Here is a 17,989-nt window from a genome sequence, read left to right as displayed (position 1 = left end):
TTAAAGGATAAAATAAAGCACATTTAATTATAATTCTTGTAATAAAGTATATGAAACGTGTATAGTATTGAAGCAATTAGACAGAAAATGACACGCGTGTACCAACACTTTCTGTACTATTAAAATTGAGGTATTTTAAACATGATACTTTGTGGATTGTTTTAATCTGTTTCAGGTTGCAACTGCTTGCACATCTAAAGATTCCAATGTAATGTTAGACACCGACAGTAGATCAGTTTTGGAGTAATTGAATGGTCTTTGATGATTGATGGGATGACTCTTGTCACATACGTATTTACAACCAGTACTTGAGCACAAATATGCCCGCTAAACATGTTTAGGATGGGAACATAAAGGAGGCTAAACATGTTTAGGATTGGAACATGATGGAGGCTAAATATGTTTAGGATTGGAACATGATGGAGGTTAAAAATGTTTAGGAAAGGAACACATAGAGGCTAAACATGTTCTAGAGGGTTAAACATGTTCTTATGGGACAGTATTATGGTGTTCTAAACCTAAACATTTACACAAAATATAACATGTTTAGGGTTAAACATGTGCTCAAGTGAGAACAAAATTCGCGTTTAGGATTATGTTTAGACTCTAAACACCATTTTTACAGTGTGGTCTTAAACCCTGCTGACTGTCATGGCGATTGCCAAATAAACGGATCACCAGATGTAGAAAAAATGTCTCTTCAGTGATGTTTGGAATCGAAACAGTATTTGGAAGGCCATATAATTTACCTCAATTTAGGATAGACTCTTGAATTTTGAAGAGTCGGAATAGGATGAACATTTATATAGGTTTGAACTTTGTTTTCAATTTAGACTTGTATAAGTTTATTGTTTTCTGTTTGGTATTAAATTTTTGATTAAGATCCATTTATTACACCTTGTGATCCGTTTATTTGGCAATCGCCAATGGCAGTCAGCAGGGTTTAAGAACATTTGTTGTTCGACCTGTTAGTCAAATGCGTTTTGTTAAAATATACTTTTTCACTTTTTTGGTCTTTTGGAAATGTTGTTTGTGCTGTATTTATACCCCTCTAACAAGAAATTTGTTTTTGCATGCACACGTATAAAAATTGCGGTTTTTATCCAACGCAATCATAGGTTTGAACGTTGTTTTCAATTTAGACTTGTTTATATATATATATATATTGAAAATTCAAGAGTCAATCCTGAATTGAGGTAAATTATATGGCCTTCCAAATACCGTTTCGATTCCTAACATCACTGAAGAGTCATTAATTGTCGAAATCCGGATATGGTGTACACATTTTTGCACCTCATGTTTGCGGAATACCATCTTTTCCGCAAGTTTATTGTTTTCTGTTTGGTATTAAATTTATAATTAAGATCCATTTTGTCAAATGCGTTTTGTTAAAATATACTTTTTCACTTTTTTGGACTTTTGGAAAATGTTGTTTGTGCTGTATTTATACCCCTCTACCACGAATTTTTTTTTGGATGCACACGTATAAAATTGCGGTTTTTATCCAACGCAATCATAGGTTTGAACGTTGTTTTCAATTTAGACTTATATGCATAAAATGTTAGTCATGGTGAACTCCTTTTTATTGGAGGCTGTATAACCAATATAATCAATGTTCAACCAAGTTATATCAATGTATAGTCAATGGGGTGAATAATGTAAGTCAGAATGACCTACTTTGTAGATAGAACTTATTTCATTCAGACATTGAAAAGACTACATTTAATTGAAGATGAAGAGAACATAATGCAATGACGTCTAACGTAGCTTTAATCTAACCCATTTAAGTCGTCACTTCAGTTCCAGTTCGCATGTGTTTTGTTTATAAATTTAAACACGTCAAATACATGATGAGAAATTCCGAAAAGATTAAATAATAAAGTAATGCAATGAAAATGATAAGAAATGAAACATATGCTTAATCATTTACGTAATCAATAAAAACAATATTAAGAATGCAATTTATGTAACTATCAAAGTTTAGAAAATATAAAAGTGCAAATAGTACACGTATACATGCCATTTAGAGCATCCATTTCCGGTTACCATATTCCCATATCAATCCAAAGCTACACAAGACTTCACTAGATAACTATCTTCCGTAATAATTGCAAAGGCAACTTTTAATATAGACACTTTATTGTCGATATATTCCTCAAGATAATCCAAACTCTCATTACTTTAAGCTCCTAGTCAATAGCTATAAAATTGTACAGAAGTTCCCAATCGTACTAACTTTTTTCATTTATTGTATGATCAATGATATTTTTCAGATAATTACACATTGAAGGATGCCATCATTATTTTGATACTAAACAATTTTTACAGACTTTCGATCAGACCTATCTATAATTTGTTTAATTTAGATGTATGAGTGAGCCATAAAATGAGCATCATTTATATTGATTACGTATACAAAATGAAGGATTATAAAATCGTCATTCTGTCAAGGATGTGTATGTTAGTACGGTTCTTCTATCTTAAAATGGTAATGGCTTTTGCTACGAAAGAGAGCGGGGTACAAAAAGGTTATCGAACATCAATCAACAAGGCAAACATTAATCTTCCTCAACTTTTATGAAAGAGATTTAGGGCAATTTGTTTGCATTGTTGATAACACTGGTGAGCCTTCTATCAAAATGTTTTAATACCATGATATTGCTGCATTATGTAAGCAATTACATAAATGGAGAGGTAATGACAAATAAATATAACTTATTGGGTTTTTATCTTCGCAATTTTACCAAGTCATATTTATGTATACATCAAATTTATTCCTGCAATAATAGCTACACTAGCACATTAAAAAACTATGTTACACAGCAATGAAGATGATGACGATGAATTGATGCTTGATACCTCATATGAATATTCCCTGCTTTGATAAAAGGACCAGTTTTCATTGTCGGACACAAATGTCTGATTCATTACCGATCAGTCTTTCCTCATGGTTGCAAAAGCTGTGTGCTTATATAAGTGGAAAATAGGCAAGTCTATTGTTTGAGAAAAAAAGACCATACCCGCGTTTTTCTGCATTCGTTATGATTTAACGATCAAAATACAATTACATATTCTTTGAACAAAATAAATTAAAAAAAAACTGTCCTTGTGCCTCTTAAGCATTTTTTCTTTCTTTGATTATGTTTATAGAGACTTCAGTTCATTCCATTAATGCGCGATTTTATTGCTTATTATAACACATGGAGTTCCCGTATGTGGTAACCACTAACATATTCGATAGACAGATTACCTTTTGCCATGTTTTGAAATGGTCTGGACGCGAGTCAATATAAAATAAGGAGATGTGGTATGAAACCATTCTGTGCATGAGGCTTATAGGTTATACAGCTTCAAAAAATTTCGAGTTTATGATATTGATCGGTTACGAAATTTGTGTATTAAATATTTAAGAATTGAATGTTTCTTTTAATTATTTCATTGGGTTGTAAAAGCGTTGACCGAAGCACATTTTGTATGAAGCTTCATACTAAAAATGTGCGCGCATTACATTTTTATGCTACAACTAAGAAATAAGAGTTATTTAAAGATCTTTTAAGGCACTATTTTAACATTGACACGGATAGCACGTGCAGTCATAGCTATTGTATTTTGTACGGAAATAAAATATGTTATTATTCTTCATGTCAAAATGCCAGATTTTGATTGGTTAATACGAGGGAGACAATTTACTCTATCCTATGGTAAATACTCTATTACCCTTGTCACCGAGACGCTTGATCAAGTGTGCGCTTTATTAAGTTGTTATGTACAAGACGTCATAGTTTATTACTTTGAATTTGAAATTTAATAGACAGTAATAACAGAACATTCAATATAATAAATTAAATAACACATATCTGAGAGGGTGATAGAGCAGATTTTTCCCCCTCGAAAAGACATTGTCAACCTTGGCTTCGCCTCAGTTGACAATGTTTTCTCGGGGTAACAATCCGCTCTTAGTCTATCACCCTCTCAGCTATGTGTTATTTATATAATATTAGAGTGCCTCTCGATTGTTGTCAGCCCATCAAAATTACGAATTCTAATGAAACATACATGTTATGTAATTATAACACCTTCTAATCGTTGTTAGAGGATGGGATACGTCGGTTATAGCCAGAGTTTAGTAAAATATTTTTTGCGGAGAAAGTGAAACATTACATTAACTTTGACAATGTATATTACAAGGCTGATAATATAAAAAAAATATGTAATTGACAACTATATTAAGTTTCTTGTCGAGCCATCAGCACTATGCTGTTGAAAGCAACGTATGACTTTTTCGGCTAACAAAAAAGCATGTAAACTTATTTAGCCCGCCATATTCTGTATGTGCCTGTTCCAAGTCAGGAGCCTGAAGTTGAGTGATTGTCGTTTTTTGCTGTTACTCATATTTGTTTTTCGTCTATTGTTTTACATAGTTTGTTATTGTGTCGTTCTTTTACACCACTGTCCACGGTTAGGGGTAGGGGTGGCGCCTTCAACCATGTTTATTTCGGGGCCTTTTATAGCTGACTATGCGGTATGGGCTTTGCTCATTGTTGAAGGCCATACGGTGACCTATAGCTGTTAATTTCTGTGTCATTAAGTCTCTTGTAGAGGGTTGTCTCATTGGCAATCATACCACATCTTCTTTTTTATATTTACCCCGCCACTTTCTATATGTGCATGTCCCAAGTCAGGAGCCTGTATTTCATTGGTTGTCGTTGGTTCATGTCTGTCATATTTGTTTTTCGAAAATTGTATTGTAATAAATTAGGCCGTTAGTTTTCTCAATTGAATTGTTTCGTTTTTTTTTTATGTCGGGGACTTTTATAGCCGATTATACGGTATGGGTTTTTCTCATTGTTGAAGGCTGTACGGTTGCTTATCTTTGCTTACATCCATTTTATTTGAACTTTGGTGGATATTTGTCTCATTGGCATTCATACCACATCTCCTTATTTTTATATATAAATATGTACAACAGAATTAGACCATCATTGTACGGAAAAGTCAAAGCTATTGGTGCAAGGATAAAATCTTCGTGTAGACATCATGATATGTTCATAAATCAAGAGTGTACATGAGTACCGGAAATTACTCATTGGAAACAAAATGACTTTTAACTATTACATTTACTTAAAGGCAGATTACAAATACATATACGCGTATTTTGTTCAACAATTCTGACGATACAAAAATTAAATGAACAATAATTTGAAACGTAAGCATCGCCCAGACATGTAGTATGATTGCCATGCAATGAGACAACACCGGAGTTAAAATAAAGTGGTAGCAAGCAATTATAGGCCACCGTTCTATTTATATTTATACCAAATGATAATAAATGATTCTTACTGCATGAACATTGATGACCTTATTTACTTATTAATAAACATGACAAGCAAAGCTTAGCATGACCCAGTTTCTATTCGTAAAACACCAAGATTTTGACAAAAAGCTTTATTTCGTTCGGTAGAATACTTCGTTTTAAAAAATCAGGTTAATGCATTAGCTGTGTACTTTTCTACTTATTGGTAACTGAACAAAAAGGTTTTAACTCCGAATGCTGATGGGTCTAATCGTACACGAAACGTCAGCTTAGTCTTTTTGTTCGTTCAGTATGTGCATGATATATTTGTCACGTTAGATATTTACAAGAATGGCTCCATTAACTAAAATAGAAATCAAATCAATATTGTGACATTATTCAGAATCCATTATATTGAAAAGTGTTTTATAAATAATATATTTTTTGTTTAGCAATTTTAAACGTACAACAGATTAATGTAGTATTTATATGCCACCAGGATAACGTTTCATTAACTTAATAACATAGTTTAGCACACTGGAGTATTAAAGGAAATAAGTTCTATTTTAATTTTACCATTACGGAAGGATTTAGATTGAAACTACATGTACAACAAATATACAAAAAAATCTCAATACAATTTCAAAGTGTTATTATAGGGGCGGGTCAAGGATTTTTAGGAATAGTAGGGTTCTCGTAGTGGCCCACAGAAAAGATAAGGAATAGCAGTTAAAAATAAGAAAAAAATGTACGTCCAGCACCTGCCATACGGGAGAAGATGCGTGTTCCCGACCGTAAAACCTTAATCACGATCAAAATCACGATACAACAAAAAAGAACTTGACGGAATTACCTTGCCAGAGTATACATAATGATATATTTACAAATTTCTCGTTCTTATTATGCATTATACCTGTAGTGTTCAATTTGTTAGTGTTCAGTGAGTTAGTGTTCAGTTTGTTTGTGTTTAGTTTGTAAGTGTTCAGTTTGTTTTTTTTAAATTGAAACACTTTTCTTTGCCTCATTTGAACTGACTTGGTTGGGTTTAAATGGCTACGCAACAACTAAGCATCTTTTTTTCGATATATTGTACTGAAAATAACTTGCTGTTTTGACCCTTAGTACTGGTTAATTTGTAAAAAGATTGTTATTTATTTAACGTCTAGACGTATATATTTCATGCATATTCAGAATAAGAACAAATAATCAATTTGGAATATCTGTTAAGTGGGAAGACCGGGATATTTTGAACAACAACTCTAAAAAGGGGATAGATTTGGTAGTGGACTGAATTTTTACTGTTTAATAGGTCAGCATCAGAAAAAGGTGCTTCAAGACTATATAAATTATATTTAAATAGGAATAAGTAGATGTGGTACGATTGCTAATGGATATACGCATTCATATAGGTCATCGTACGGTCTTCAACAAGGAGAAATCTCGTACCGTTTAGTCAGCTATACAACTAAGGCCCCGATACGAACTAGAGGCTCTGGGCACTCTCCGACATTGTGGACTAGAATGGAATTCATGACAAAAATATCTTTTTTGTTGATCTTGTATTGCTGACCATTTTTTCTGTTTACAGTTTTTCTTTATCTTCTTTAGTTTTTGCCCAAAACACAAAAAAGGGCAAACAAAATCGTCTTTTAAGGGCAATCACTCTGATAAAGTGACTACTATTGAATTCGGCAAAACTTTACTTAATTGTGGATCTTGTTTTGTTGATCATCTTTGCTACTTAAACTGTCTATCATTCTTAGTTTTCAAGATAATAGGCAAAAACGCCAAAAAGTGGTAAATATCGTCATTAAAGAGCAAGAACTCCAAGTTGACTGACGATTTCGGCCTTGTTGACTTGTTTGAAGATCCTGTCTTGCTCATAATTTTTGCTATTTAAAGTGTCGAATTATGATTTATTATGGGTTTCAAGATAATAGACAAAAGCACTAAAAATGGATAAAAAATCATCATTAAAGAGCAATTGCTTCAATAAGGAGTCGACTGGCGTTTTAAGCTATTTGACTTATGTGTGGATCTTGTCTTGCTGATCATTCATGCCTATTTAAGTTTTTATCTATCTGTTGTAATTTTTAAGATATAAGGTAAAACGCAAAAAATGAGTAAACATCGTCATTGAAGGGCAAACACTCTAATAAGGAGTGGTCAGACGTTTTCCTCCATATCACTGAATTGTAAATCTTGTCTTGCTAATCATTTTTATTATAAAAGTTTCTCTCTATCTATTATAGTTTATAAGATATTGGGCAAACATACAAGAAATTGGGAAAAATCGTAATTTAAGGGCAATAATTCATACAAGAAGTCGTCTGACAGTTCTGAATTAAAAGATAATGGGTAGATCTCAACATTCTTGAACATTTTTACGCCTGTCAGGTTTTCGCTATCTATGGCAGTTATCAAGATAATAGACAAAACTTGCATTTTAACCCTATGTTCTATTTTTAGCCATGGTGGCCATGTTGGTTGGCAGAAAAGGATTATCACACACATTTTTTAAACTAGAAACCCAAATGATGATTGTGGCAAAGTTTAAATAAATTTGGCATAGTAGTTTTAGAGGAGAAGAATTTTGTAAAAATTAACGGATGACGACGGACGGACGCCAAGTGATGAGAAAAGCTCACTTTGCCCTTTGCTTTGGGACAGGTGAGCGAAAAATGTGAAAAAATCAAACGAGAAAACTAACGGCATAATTTATAACAATACAACATACAAAAGCAACAAAAATGACAGACATGAACCAACAAAATTCACTGAATTACAGGGCTCATGATTTCGGACACGAGTATAAAAAATGTGGTCGTGTTAAACATGTTTGTGGGAACTCAACCCCTTTGCACAACATAACACTTAATTGATCGGTACGATGCACAGAAAAACAACTAGCATAAAAATCTTAGAAACAAAGCACCGGTATATGGTGTTTATTATCCTTCTTTATTCAACATGCATATCTAGAAAAAAATATGCGAGTTAAAACCAATAATGACTGAATGCGCTCTAGTTTCTAAAGGAAATTTATCGGCCAATTTTAATTAAAACACCAGTTAGTAGAGCACTTTAAAATTTAGAGATTGAGTTAAATTAAATATACATGGATAAATTGTTCAAATTGTCTCCTTGGAACCAATTTATCTCGCAAAGCAAATTACACAAGTTAGAACAATTTGATTGACTGATTAAAGTCGCTCTACAGTATTATTAAAACTGTGATATTTATTTAAACGGGAGACTTGGCGGTTATTACGGATTTAAAAAATGCATTTAATGTAAAATTTATGTAATATTAATTAGTACGAAATTGTATGACACCATTATTGATTGTAATATAGATTTTTCTTTCCTAGGATTTCGTGTAGTACATGTCGTTCATTTGTCCGTTGTTAGAATTTGAGTAAATTAAAAAAAACTCGATAAACAATGAAACAGTCACTGTATTGATTAAACCTATAAAAGTAATCAATTTATGCAACTCATTTAGTTGATGCAATGTAAATTTCATGCGTGAAATTTACACCTGCAATTCATCACCCCGAACTACCTGCTTGCATGCAGTTATTAATTTTCTACTTTTGAAAAAATACGCATACTGGATAATTCTAACTATCAAAATATGTTAATGATGAAAAGTTGTATGCGTTTTGAAATGTTTAACAGCGGCGTTTTAATTGTTAGACTGTCTGTTTGTGCATTGCAGATTTTTGTTTATTGAATTATAATTCCAATAAGAGATCCTACGTGATGGTATTCAATTGAGAAATGAAATATGCAGTAATTTGATCTATTAATACAATAAGTGTAACTATGTAACAGTCTAATGGCTAAACAATACTTCTTGAAAAGTTTATGTATTTTTTTAAATAATAATAATAATAATGATAAAACCGGCAACGTTACTCTGCTTAAAACATAAACACATAAACGATAAGACGAATCTTCAAAACAGAGGTATGACCATTTCCACTATAACATATTGCAAATTTAACTTTTTAATTTGTAAAATTTTATTTTGAAAGGCATCAGTTGCTTAAGTAACCTATTTTGTAGTTGAAATGTACTCTCGATGGAAGTTTTGATTCAATTTGAAATATATTCTTACTATTCAAATCAACGATTTATACTAGTACTCAAATTTTTCCTAACCTCTCAAAAACTGTAGTTATGATCAATGTGTTAACATTTTAAATTTGATAAATTGTAAAGAAATATGAGATAGTTTCAAGCATTTATAAACATTGAATGGGTACTCTGTCTAGAACCAATGTAAACAAAAAGCAAGATAGAGCACACAAACAAAATCGACTGTTGACTCGTAAAAGCGTGGTCGCCTCAAATATAGAAGATGTCATTTGCTGCTTCTCCGCTAATAAGCACCCGGTATTTTGGAATAAGAACAAAGACTAGTTTGGTTTCCGAATTAATAATGTGTGTGTGTAGTGAGACATTTGGACTTTTACCTTTGAAACTAGCACGATAACAATCCTACTCGTAATCTTGGTCTTGTGCAAAGCAGGGTTCATATTTATAACACATCAACATGTCCTCGTTCTGATCGATGAACATATATAGAATAATTGCCTCTGGACGTTAAACAGCCAGAATTTCGTCCGTGATGCAAAAGAAAAGACAAGACACCGGTTGGTCACTCATTTGCATGACTATACATGTTACAATCGTATACCTAACACGTATTTAAAGATACGTAAGGACATTCAAAGATATTTTGGAAAATTACAATCAGGAATAAGCATATAACTATAAAAAGAATCTTGCTTAATCTGGTGTCCTCATGTGAAGCTTTACGCCAAAGTGGACACCTCCTAATGTCGGGTTAAAGTGCTGAGTAAAAAATTGAGATAAAACATGAAGTTGCTTATATGTATGATTTATAATCAAAGATAGACTGATATCACCCGGTAACAGTAGGTGGGTGTCAATAATATTAAACTGTACAAAAAGTCTGTACAAATTACAGTTTGTACATAACTTGTACACACCATCTAATACATGAAGTAAATATCTCCAAGAAAGTAGACTTAAAAAAAAAATAGATGTATGTAGAAGCAATGCGTAGTTCTGTTACGGTGATAAAATACGTACATTTTTTTTTAATTCTGGAAATAATCAAGTATTGCAGAACGTGTTGATAAATGAAGGTAAAATATTAATGGCTTTTGGAGCTCATGGGAGAAGCTATAAAAAGCGTACTATAGCTTAATGATGAATATCATATATACAGATACACAGTAATAGTTTGAATATTTATCATATCATTTTAGTATGTTTTGAACAAAAGATGTCAATTAAACAGCAACCCAACAGCACGACTTACACAATAGAAATATATCTTAAGCACAACAGAACAAATAGAACAAAGGACGAATGTCTAAAATATATAGTATAAGCTCCAAATCGCCCTGAGTCAAATAAATCGAAGACAGAGACCAAAAAAACCTCTGCCGTCATCACAAAATAGTTACCATCTGCTCAATCCTGATACTTTACAAGTAATGTTATTTTTTTTTAATCTGAAAAAAATATACGTAAATCTTATCAGCTCTACATTCCATCAATCAATCTTTCATACGATCAATAATTAATTAGAATTATTTTTCTATTAAAAACTGAAGTTGAAGAAAGACAGCTAACACTGTAAGCTAAAACCAAAAAAAGATAAACTAACAATTTACACAAAACACTACTAGAAAACTTGAGTTGAGCATCACAAACAACAATAACACAACGCAGTTTACTCCCTGGTTTCCCTAGCTGAAGGCTAACCTAATGCTTTTTCGCCAGTCAAACGCGTCAGAGGACCGGACAGTGGCTACAACATGGTACAAGTACAACATGGTGACAACTCCCATTAACGAGTAACAGAGGACAGGATTACGGCTACTAAATTATTGCACTAGTGTAACATGGTGACAAGTTCCGTTAACGAGTATCAGAGGACGGGATTGTGGCTACTAAATTATTGCACTGGTGGAACACGGTGACAAGTTCTGTTAACGAGTATCAAAGGACGAGATAGTGGCTACTACATTGTACAAGTACAACATTGTGGCAAATCCCATTAACGAGTATCAGAGGACGGGATTGTGGCTACTAAATTTTTGCACTCTTGGAACACGGTGACAAGTTCTGTTAACGAGTATCAAAGGACGGGATAGTGGCTACTACATTGTACAAGTACAACATTGTGACAAATCCCATTAACGAGTATCAGAGGACGGGATAGTGGCTACTAAATTATTGTACTAGTGGAACATGGTGACAAGTCCCATTAACGAGTATCAGAGGACGGGATTGTGGCTACTAAATTATTGTACTAGTGGAACATGGTGACAAGTCCTATTAACGAGTATCAGAGGACAGGATAGTGGCTACTAAATTATTGTACTAGTGGAACATGGTGACAAGTCCCATTAACGAGTATCAGAGGACGGGAGTGTGGCTAATAAATATTGCACTATAGTGGAACATGGTGACAAGTTCCGTTAACGAGTATCAGAGGAAGGGATAGTGGCTACTACATTGTACAAGTACAATACGTGACTTTGCCATTTAAAATCATTAATTCAATAGGTTCCATATTTTTCTCCAAATACAGTGAGATCCTTTTACAAATCGAACAAGACTAGTTCTATTTGAGACAACGCTAAGCACAAGATTTAAATTGATAAAATTTCAAATAACAAGTGATAACGGCCCCTCAACAGGTCAAACAAGGAAAAACTTTGCTTCATACGGATGCTTCTAACATGAATAGTTATTTATTTTCTGTGTAGTTTTTAATTACATCTGAAAGAAATTTCCTATCAAACAGAAATCAGTTCAATGTTTTCCTGTATATGCATGTTTGTATACAGAACATGTACTTACATCAAATAATGTTTGTGTGTGCATGTATTTATACAGAACATGTGCTTACATCAAATAATGTCTGTGTGTGCATGTATGTATACAGAACATGTACTTACATCAAATAATGTCTGTGTGTGCATGTATTTATACAGAACATGTGCTTACATCAAATAATGTTTGTGTGTCCATGTATGTATACAGAACATGTACTTACATCAAATAATGTCTGTGTGTGCATGTTTGTATACAGAACATGTACTTACATCAAATAATGTCTGTGTGTGCATGTATGTATACAGAACACGTACTTACATCAAATAATGTCTGTGTGTGCATGTTTGTATACAGAACATGTACTTACATCAAATAATGTTTGTGTGTCCATGTATTTATACAGAACATGTGCTTACATCAAATAATGTCTGTGTGTGCATGTATGTATACAGAACACGTACTAACATCAAATAATGTCTGTGTGTGCATGTATGTATATAGAACACGTACTTACATCAAATAATGTCTGTGTGTGCATGTATGTATACAGAACATGTACTTACATCAAATAATGTCTGTGTGTGCATGTATGTACTTACATCAAATAATGTCTGTGTGTGCATGTATGTATACAGAACACGTACTTACATCAAATAATGTCTGTGTGTGCATGTTTGTATACAGAACATGTACTTACATCAAATAATGTTTGTGTGTCCATGTATTTATACAGAACATGTGCTTACATCAAATAATGTCTGTGTGTGCATGTATGTATACAGAACATGTGCTTACATCAAATAATGTCTGTGTGTGCATGTTTGTATACAGAACATGTACTTACATCAAATAATGTCTGTGTGTGCATGTATGTACTTACATCAAATAATGTTTGTGTGTGCATGTATTTATACAGAACATGTACTTACATCAAATAATGTTTGTGTGTGCATGTATTTATACAGAACATGTACTTGCATCAAATAATGTCTGTGTGTGCATGTATTTATACAGAACATGTGCTTACATCAAATAATGTTAAGCTTTTTTTACATAAGGGCTGAACTCCAACAGACACGTATCTCTTCTTTTTTTTTTATCTTTTCGATAAATGTCTTAAGGGAGCTACCATTTGATTTTTATGGGGGGGCTAGGATGAAATTTGAAAAAAATAGGCAGGACAGGAGTTTTGAGTAAAAAAAAAGGCAGGATGAGATTATTTGCAAAAAAAAAAGGCAGGATGACAATTTATGTAAAAAAAAAATGTCAGGATAAACTAAAAAAAAAGGCAGGACCGAATAGAGTGAAAAATAAAAAGGCAGGACAGAATAGAGGGAAAAATAAATAGGCAGGACAAAATTTTTCATGCTAGCCCCCCCCCATAAAAATCAAATGGTAGCTCCCTAACAGGCCATTGAACATTAGTTTTAGAATTGATGAAATGATAATTTGCAAATATTTTGTTTTCACGACGATTGCTTTAATATGTGTTGTTTATTTCACGTGCTATGTACGAGCAATGTTATACAAAGTTCAGTCTTCAAAGAGATGAAGCATTTTCCGTGTAGACTGTTACGTACAAGAAAAATGTCCGTACATTTCAATATCGGAAAATAATTAAAGTGAAGACGATTTAATGTTTGTACTGAACTTTCTTTTTGACTGGTCATTCAACTTACAGGTTGTACTTAACTTTCTTTTTGACTGGTCATTCAACTAACATAGTTTACATAATTTATCTATAATTCTAAAATAGCAATTTTAAAAGTAGTATAACAAATGAAACCATGTTTGTAACACTAGTAATTACTGAAGATTCATAAGTCCAAAAGTACCGTGAAGCTTGCATGATGTCACAGGAATGTATGTATGTCTACGCTACATTTAGTTGTCCTGTACAGTCAAGCCTAAGGCGTTCGGACTGTTTTTTTTTCCCTCAATTATTTTGACAATTTTGAGTGAATCATATCGTGTATTATAATATGAGATTTTTTTTTTACATAAATACACAAACTACTGTATTTCCTGATTTCATTATACTTGTATTTTTTAGTTATGACATAATTGAGTTTAGATCGACACATTAATTTCAGAACTATTCTTGTTGCTCCGAGATGCTCTTAAGAATCAAACAAGTTGCCTTTTGAAACAATGCATAACCCTTTTTTTAATTGATAAAATTCCAAAGCAACAACAAATATGAAGCTCCTCCCACTTTTCAAATAAAGATAAACTTCGTTACTTCCGGTTGATCCTTACAAGAGTAGTCATTTATTTTAAATATTTTCTGTAGGTTGTATCCTAATTAACTGCAAAACGAGCGTTTGGCTAAGGTTATTTCTCTTGAAAAGAAATGGGCGGAAAAGGGGGAGGGGGAGAATAGAAGAAACCAAAGAACCTGCTTTGAAGATTCAGACATGTGGTACAATTATTTCATATTTGTTCAATCGAAGGGAGCTACCATTTGATTTTTATGGGGTGGGGGGCTAGGATGAAATTTGAAAAAAGACAGGACAGGAGTTTTAAGTAAAAAAAGGCAGGATGAGCAACTTTGCAAAAAATATCAAGTGGTAGCTCCCTAAACACTTTTAAAATAATGAACACGTTATTTCTTTAGGAGTGTTCCTCTTTGTAACAATTCAACAACATGAAATGAATTTTATAAGAAAAACGCGGACTCACTCTCGTATCTGCTGGAATTACACAATTGACTCTTATCCTTAACTTTCTTTTAATAGTGGATGTTGATAAATACCATATTTCATTCAGTGTGATCGAACTAGCACTTGTAATAATAGGAAAACATAGAAAGCCAAAGTGAGCAGTTTAGGAGTTGTCTGGACTGAGAAAGCTCTTTATATATGAAATTTAACAACATAAAGAACTTGTAACCGACATATATAGTGCGGAATAAGAAGTTCGAAGTTTATTTCCCAACAAGAAGAAACTAACAAAAAACACTTTAAAAATTCCGCAAGTAATGGCTATGTCAGATCATGGTAATACAATAAAAAACCATAATTTATACATGTGACAAAACAAGCATTCCATATTGATCCTCACGTATCCGGGTGTTTATACCGCAGGTACTGGCTCTGACTATTGTTTTTAAACAATCAAACTGGCTCTGACAATTTTTTTAAACAATCAAAATATGGTCAAACTGAGTCTCTTGTAGACGAATTGCGCGTCTGGCGTAGAAAGTTATAAACCTGCCAGTGTGGTATCATTGGTAATTTTTGTATACATACTAAGCAATTAACTTTATTATATAAAGTGCCAATTGCTTTCTCAATTATGACACACAAATTATTTAAAAAACAACAATTTTATATTCGATGAAAATAATTATTTGAAATCTCATGGATTTGTAAAAAGTATGGATCATAAATGAATATTTGACATGTTTTGTTAATCTAATGAAATGACAATTTGTGATCCACATTTATAATCTAATTTTCAAAAAGATTGTTTGTTTAATAATCGTCCTGTTATATTCTGCTTCAAGAAAGAATTTAATTGATAACAATTAAAGATTGAGTAATATTACGTGTCCTTGACGACATTTTTTAACCTACCTGTTTTTACCAGGCTTGACAAATTTGACCTCAGGTACGCCCAGAAGACACGGAGATTCTGTTCCGTAATTTGTCATGTTCGATTAATAAATTTCTGAATTCCATGTCACATGTTGGGGAAAAAGTTTAAAACAAGTTCTTCAAATAGAACTGTATATACTATACTCTAAGCAACATGTATTATGAAGGTGTCACGCGGCAACTAATCAAAGTTAAAAAAAGTTTCACTTGTATGTCCATCACCAAACTGCAGTCATTTGTTTAAATAATAACATATGAAAATATTGCTTTCCATTTTTCAAATTTCTCATCGGGTTCTGTAAATATTATATACTTTGTAACTTTGCAATCCGTAACAGTGAAATCGAACATCCAATGAAAACGATTGCATCGTTATAAATTCCCCATGTATCGGGAAAATTCATTTATTAACATATGTTTCTGGCATTGTTGACAATATGCATTCAAGTTGAGAAATTATGTTTATTTTACCAACAGTTTTAATTTCTTGAAATAGACGACCTGGATGATCGATAATGGAAATTGATACCTAAATCTATTATATAAAACTGTGCTATAATGCCATGGGGAGATAGGTGGTTAATATATAATTCATGACAACATGCAATATTAGGCGTAAAAATCAAATACTTTTGATTCATCAGTCCTTGATATCTAACAACTTTCCATTTTGCAAATTAAAACCAAAGCAATTTACCATTATAACAATGCAGATTTTAAAAGATGTGAGGAGTAGCTTTTAGTTCAATTTCATTTGACAAGTCAAGCGATTGAAGTTCTCTTTTTTTTATTAATATCTTTATAATGCATTTGAAGAGAATAGATCGCTCAATAAAACGAATAAATACTGGAGATTCCATTTTGTTTACGTTACTATATTTATCGGTGTTGATTTCATTGGGATATACGTATTTCACCTGTAGTGCCCTAATTGATAATTATCACAGGTAACAGTGATTAAAGCAAAGAACAAAACTTACATTTCGATCGAATCTTGTTTTTGTCTCGCCGGCATTGTAGGTGAAGATTTGTTTTATAGAGAATGACGAAAAGTTCACTAAATATTTCTTTCAAAAAAGCCTTTCAATGTCAGCCAGGTATTACGTGTGTAAACATCCTGTAAACATTACCAAATTCGTCATCCGGGGTCTTTGTCACGTATTATATATATCTCAAACAATTTAACTCTATTTTATATTAATCTTTTCTTATCAAAGCGCCGCGAGACATTTAAAATACATATACATGTATATGTTTGTACAATTTTTACAAGTCTTACTGTACTTAATGAACCAATTATTGTACACACAAAAAAAATAGACAATATTTTCTTACCTAAAGTAGGATTAATATCCTTTTCTTGCACAAGCATTCGAAATATTTTTTTCCAATACAAAATCCTTCAGACTGCTAAGTTTTGTGTAAAGCTATATGAACGATAAGTTTGCTGCACAAAGAAGTATTTGTCCAAATCACTTAAGGAATATTGAAAATGGTTCGGGTCAGCGTTACTTTGTAAGATTACGATACAGAATCGTGAAGACCCGTATTAATAGAACAATCAGAAAATGGACAGCATTGTACAGAGTTTTCCTTTTTTCAAACAATGAAAATTTGTCATGAAAGAGGTTTTCTTTGATTCAATTAATAACATTAAGCGTTTACTAACTAAGCATTGAATTTCGTTTGTATTCAAAACTGTGACTTCGAAACGAAGAACATAGATACAAACGCTGGTCCTTTGCTTCTGCCTTTTCATGTGAGTGTTATGATTTTGTGTAATTAATTGATACACAATATTCTTTTTTCTCCATCTTTTTCTGGATATTTCCTTTCAAAAATATAGGGAAGTTTTGGTATCTATAAAACTAGTTTAACCCCGTCACGTATATGTATACATGTAAGGAACCCCGTAAGTTGTTTTAAATCATATATTACATCTGTATTCAGAGAATTTGGTCTTGATGGCAGGTCTATGATACTTTATGTTTAATTCTTTAACAGCTTTTTTATACCAGGAATGAAATAGAGCTTCACATATTGTAACTACACATGATAATTGCCGAATACTATATATTAACCCCTAAAAGATATCTATGAGACTACGAAGAAAATGTTAAATAGAAAACCAATGGGCTCTTTTATACAACAACAATCATTATATATCAAAACAATTATGGCAAACGGCAAATAAAGAAAACAACTGTATTAC

The 17,989-nt window shown here is 32.5% G+C and overlaps 1 protein-coding gene across 2 annotated transcripts in view; it reads right to left on the bottom strand.

Moving 5' to 3' along the window:
* Nucleotides 1–16,925, bottom strand: part of LOC127735564 (endothelin-converting enzyme homolog) — a 57,562-nt gene extending 40,637 nt beyond the window's left edge. Inside the window, exon 1 of one of the 2 annotated variants that reach the window (XM_052245799.1) lies at nt 16,758–16,925. In XM_052245799.1, coding sequence (XP_052101759.1) covers nt 16,758–16,792 — 35 coding nt within the window. In that variant the 5' untranslated portion in view covers nt 16,793–16,925. Of the gene's footprint in view, nt 1–15,756; nt 16,164–16,757 lie in introns of those variants that run through there. The other variant, XM_052245798.1, reaches the window with a different exon arrangement.
* Nucleotides 16,926–17,989: the final 1,064 nt, after the last annotated feature.

This window comes from Mytilus californianus, unplaced genomic scaffold (assembly GCF_021869535.1).
Source record: "Mytilus californianus isolate M0D057914Y unplaced genomic scaffold, xbMytCali1.0.p SCAF_3, whole genome shotgun sequence".
NCBI lineage: Eukaryota > Metazoa > Mollusca > Bivalvia > Mytilida > Mytilidae > Mytilus > Mytilus californianus.
This window is presented reverse-complemented; position numbering and strand designations above follow the sequence as displayed.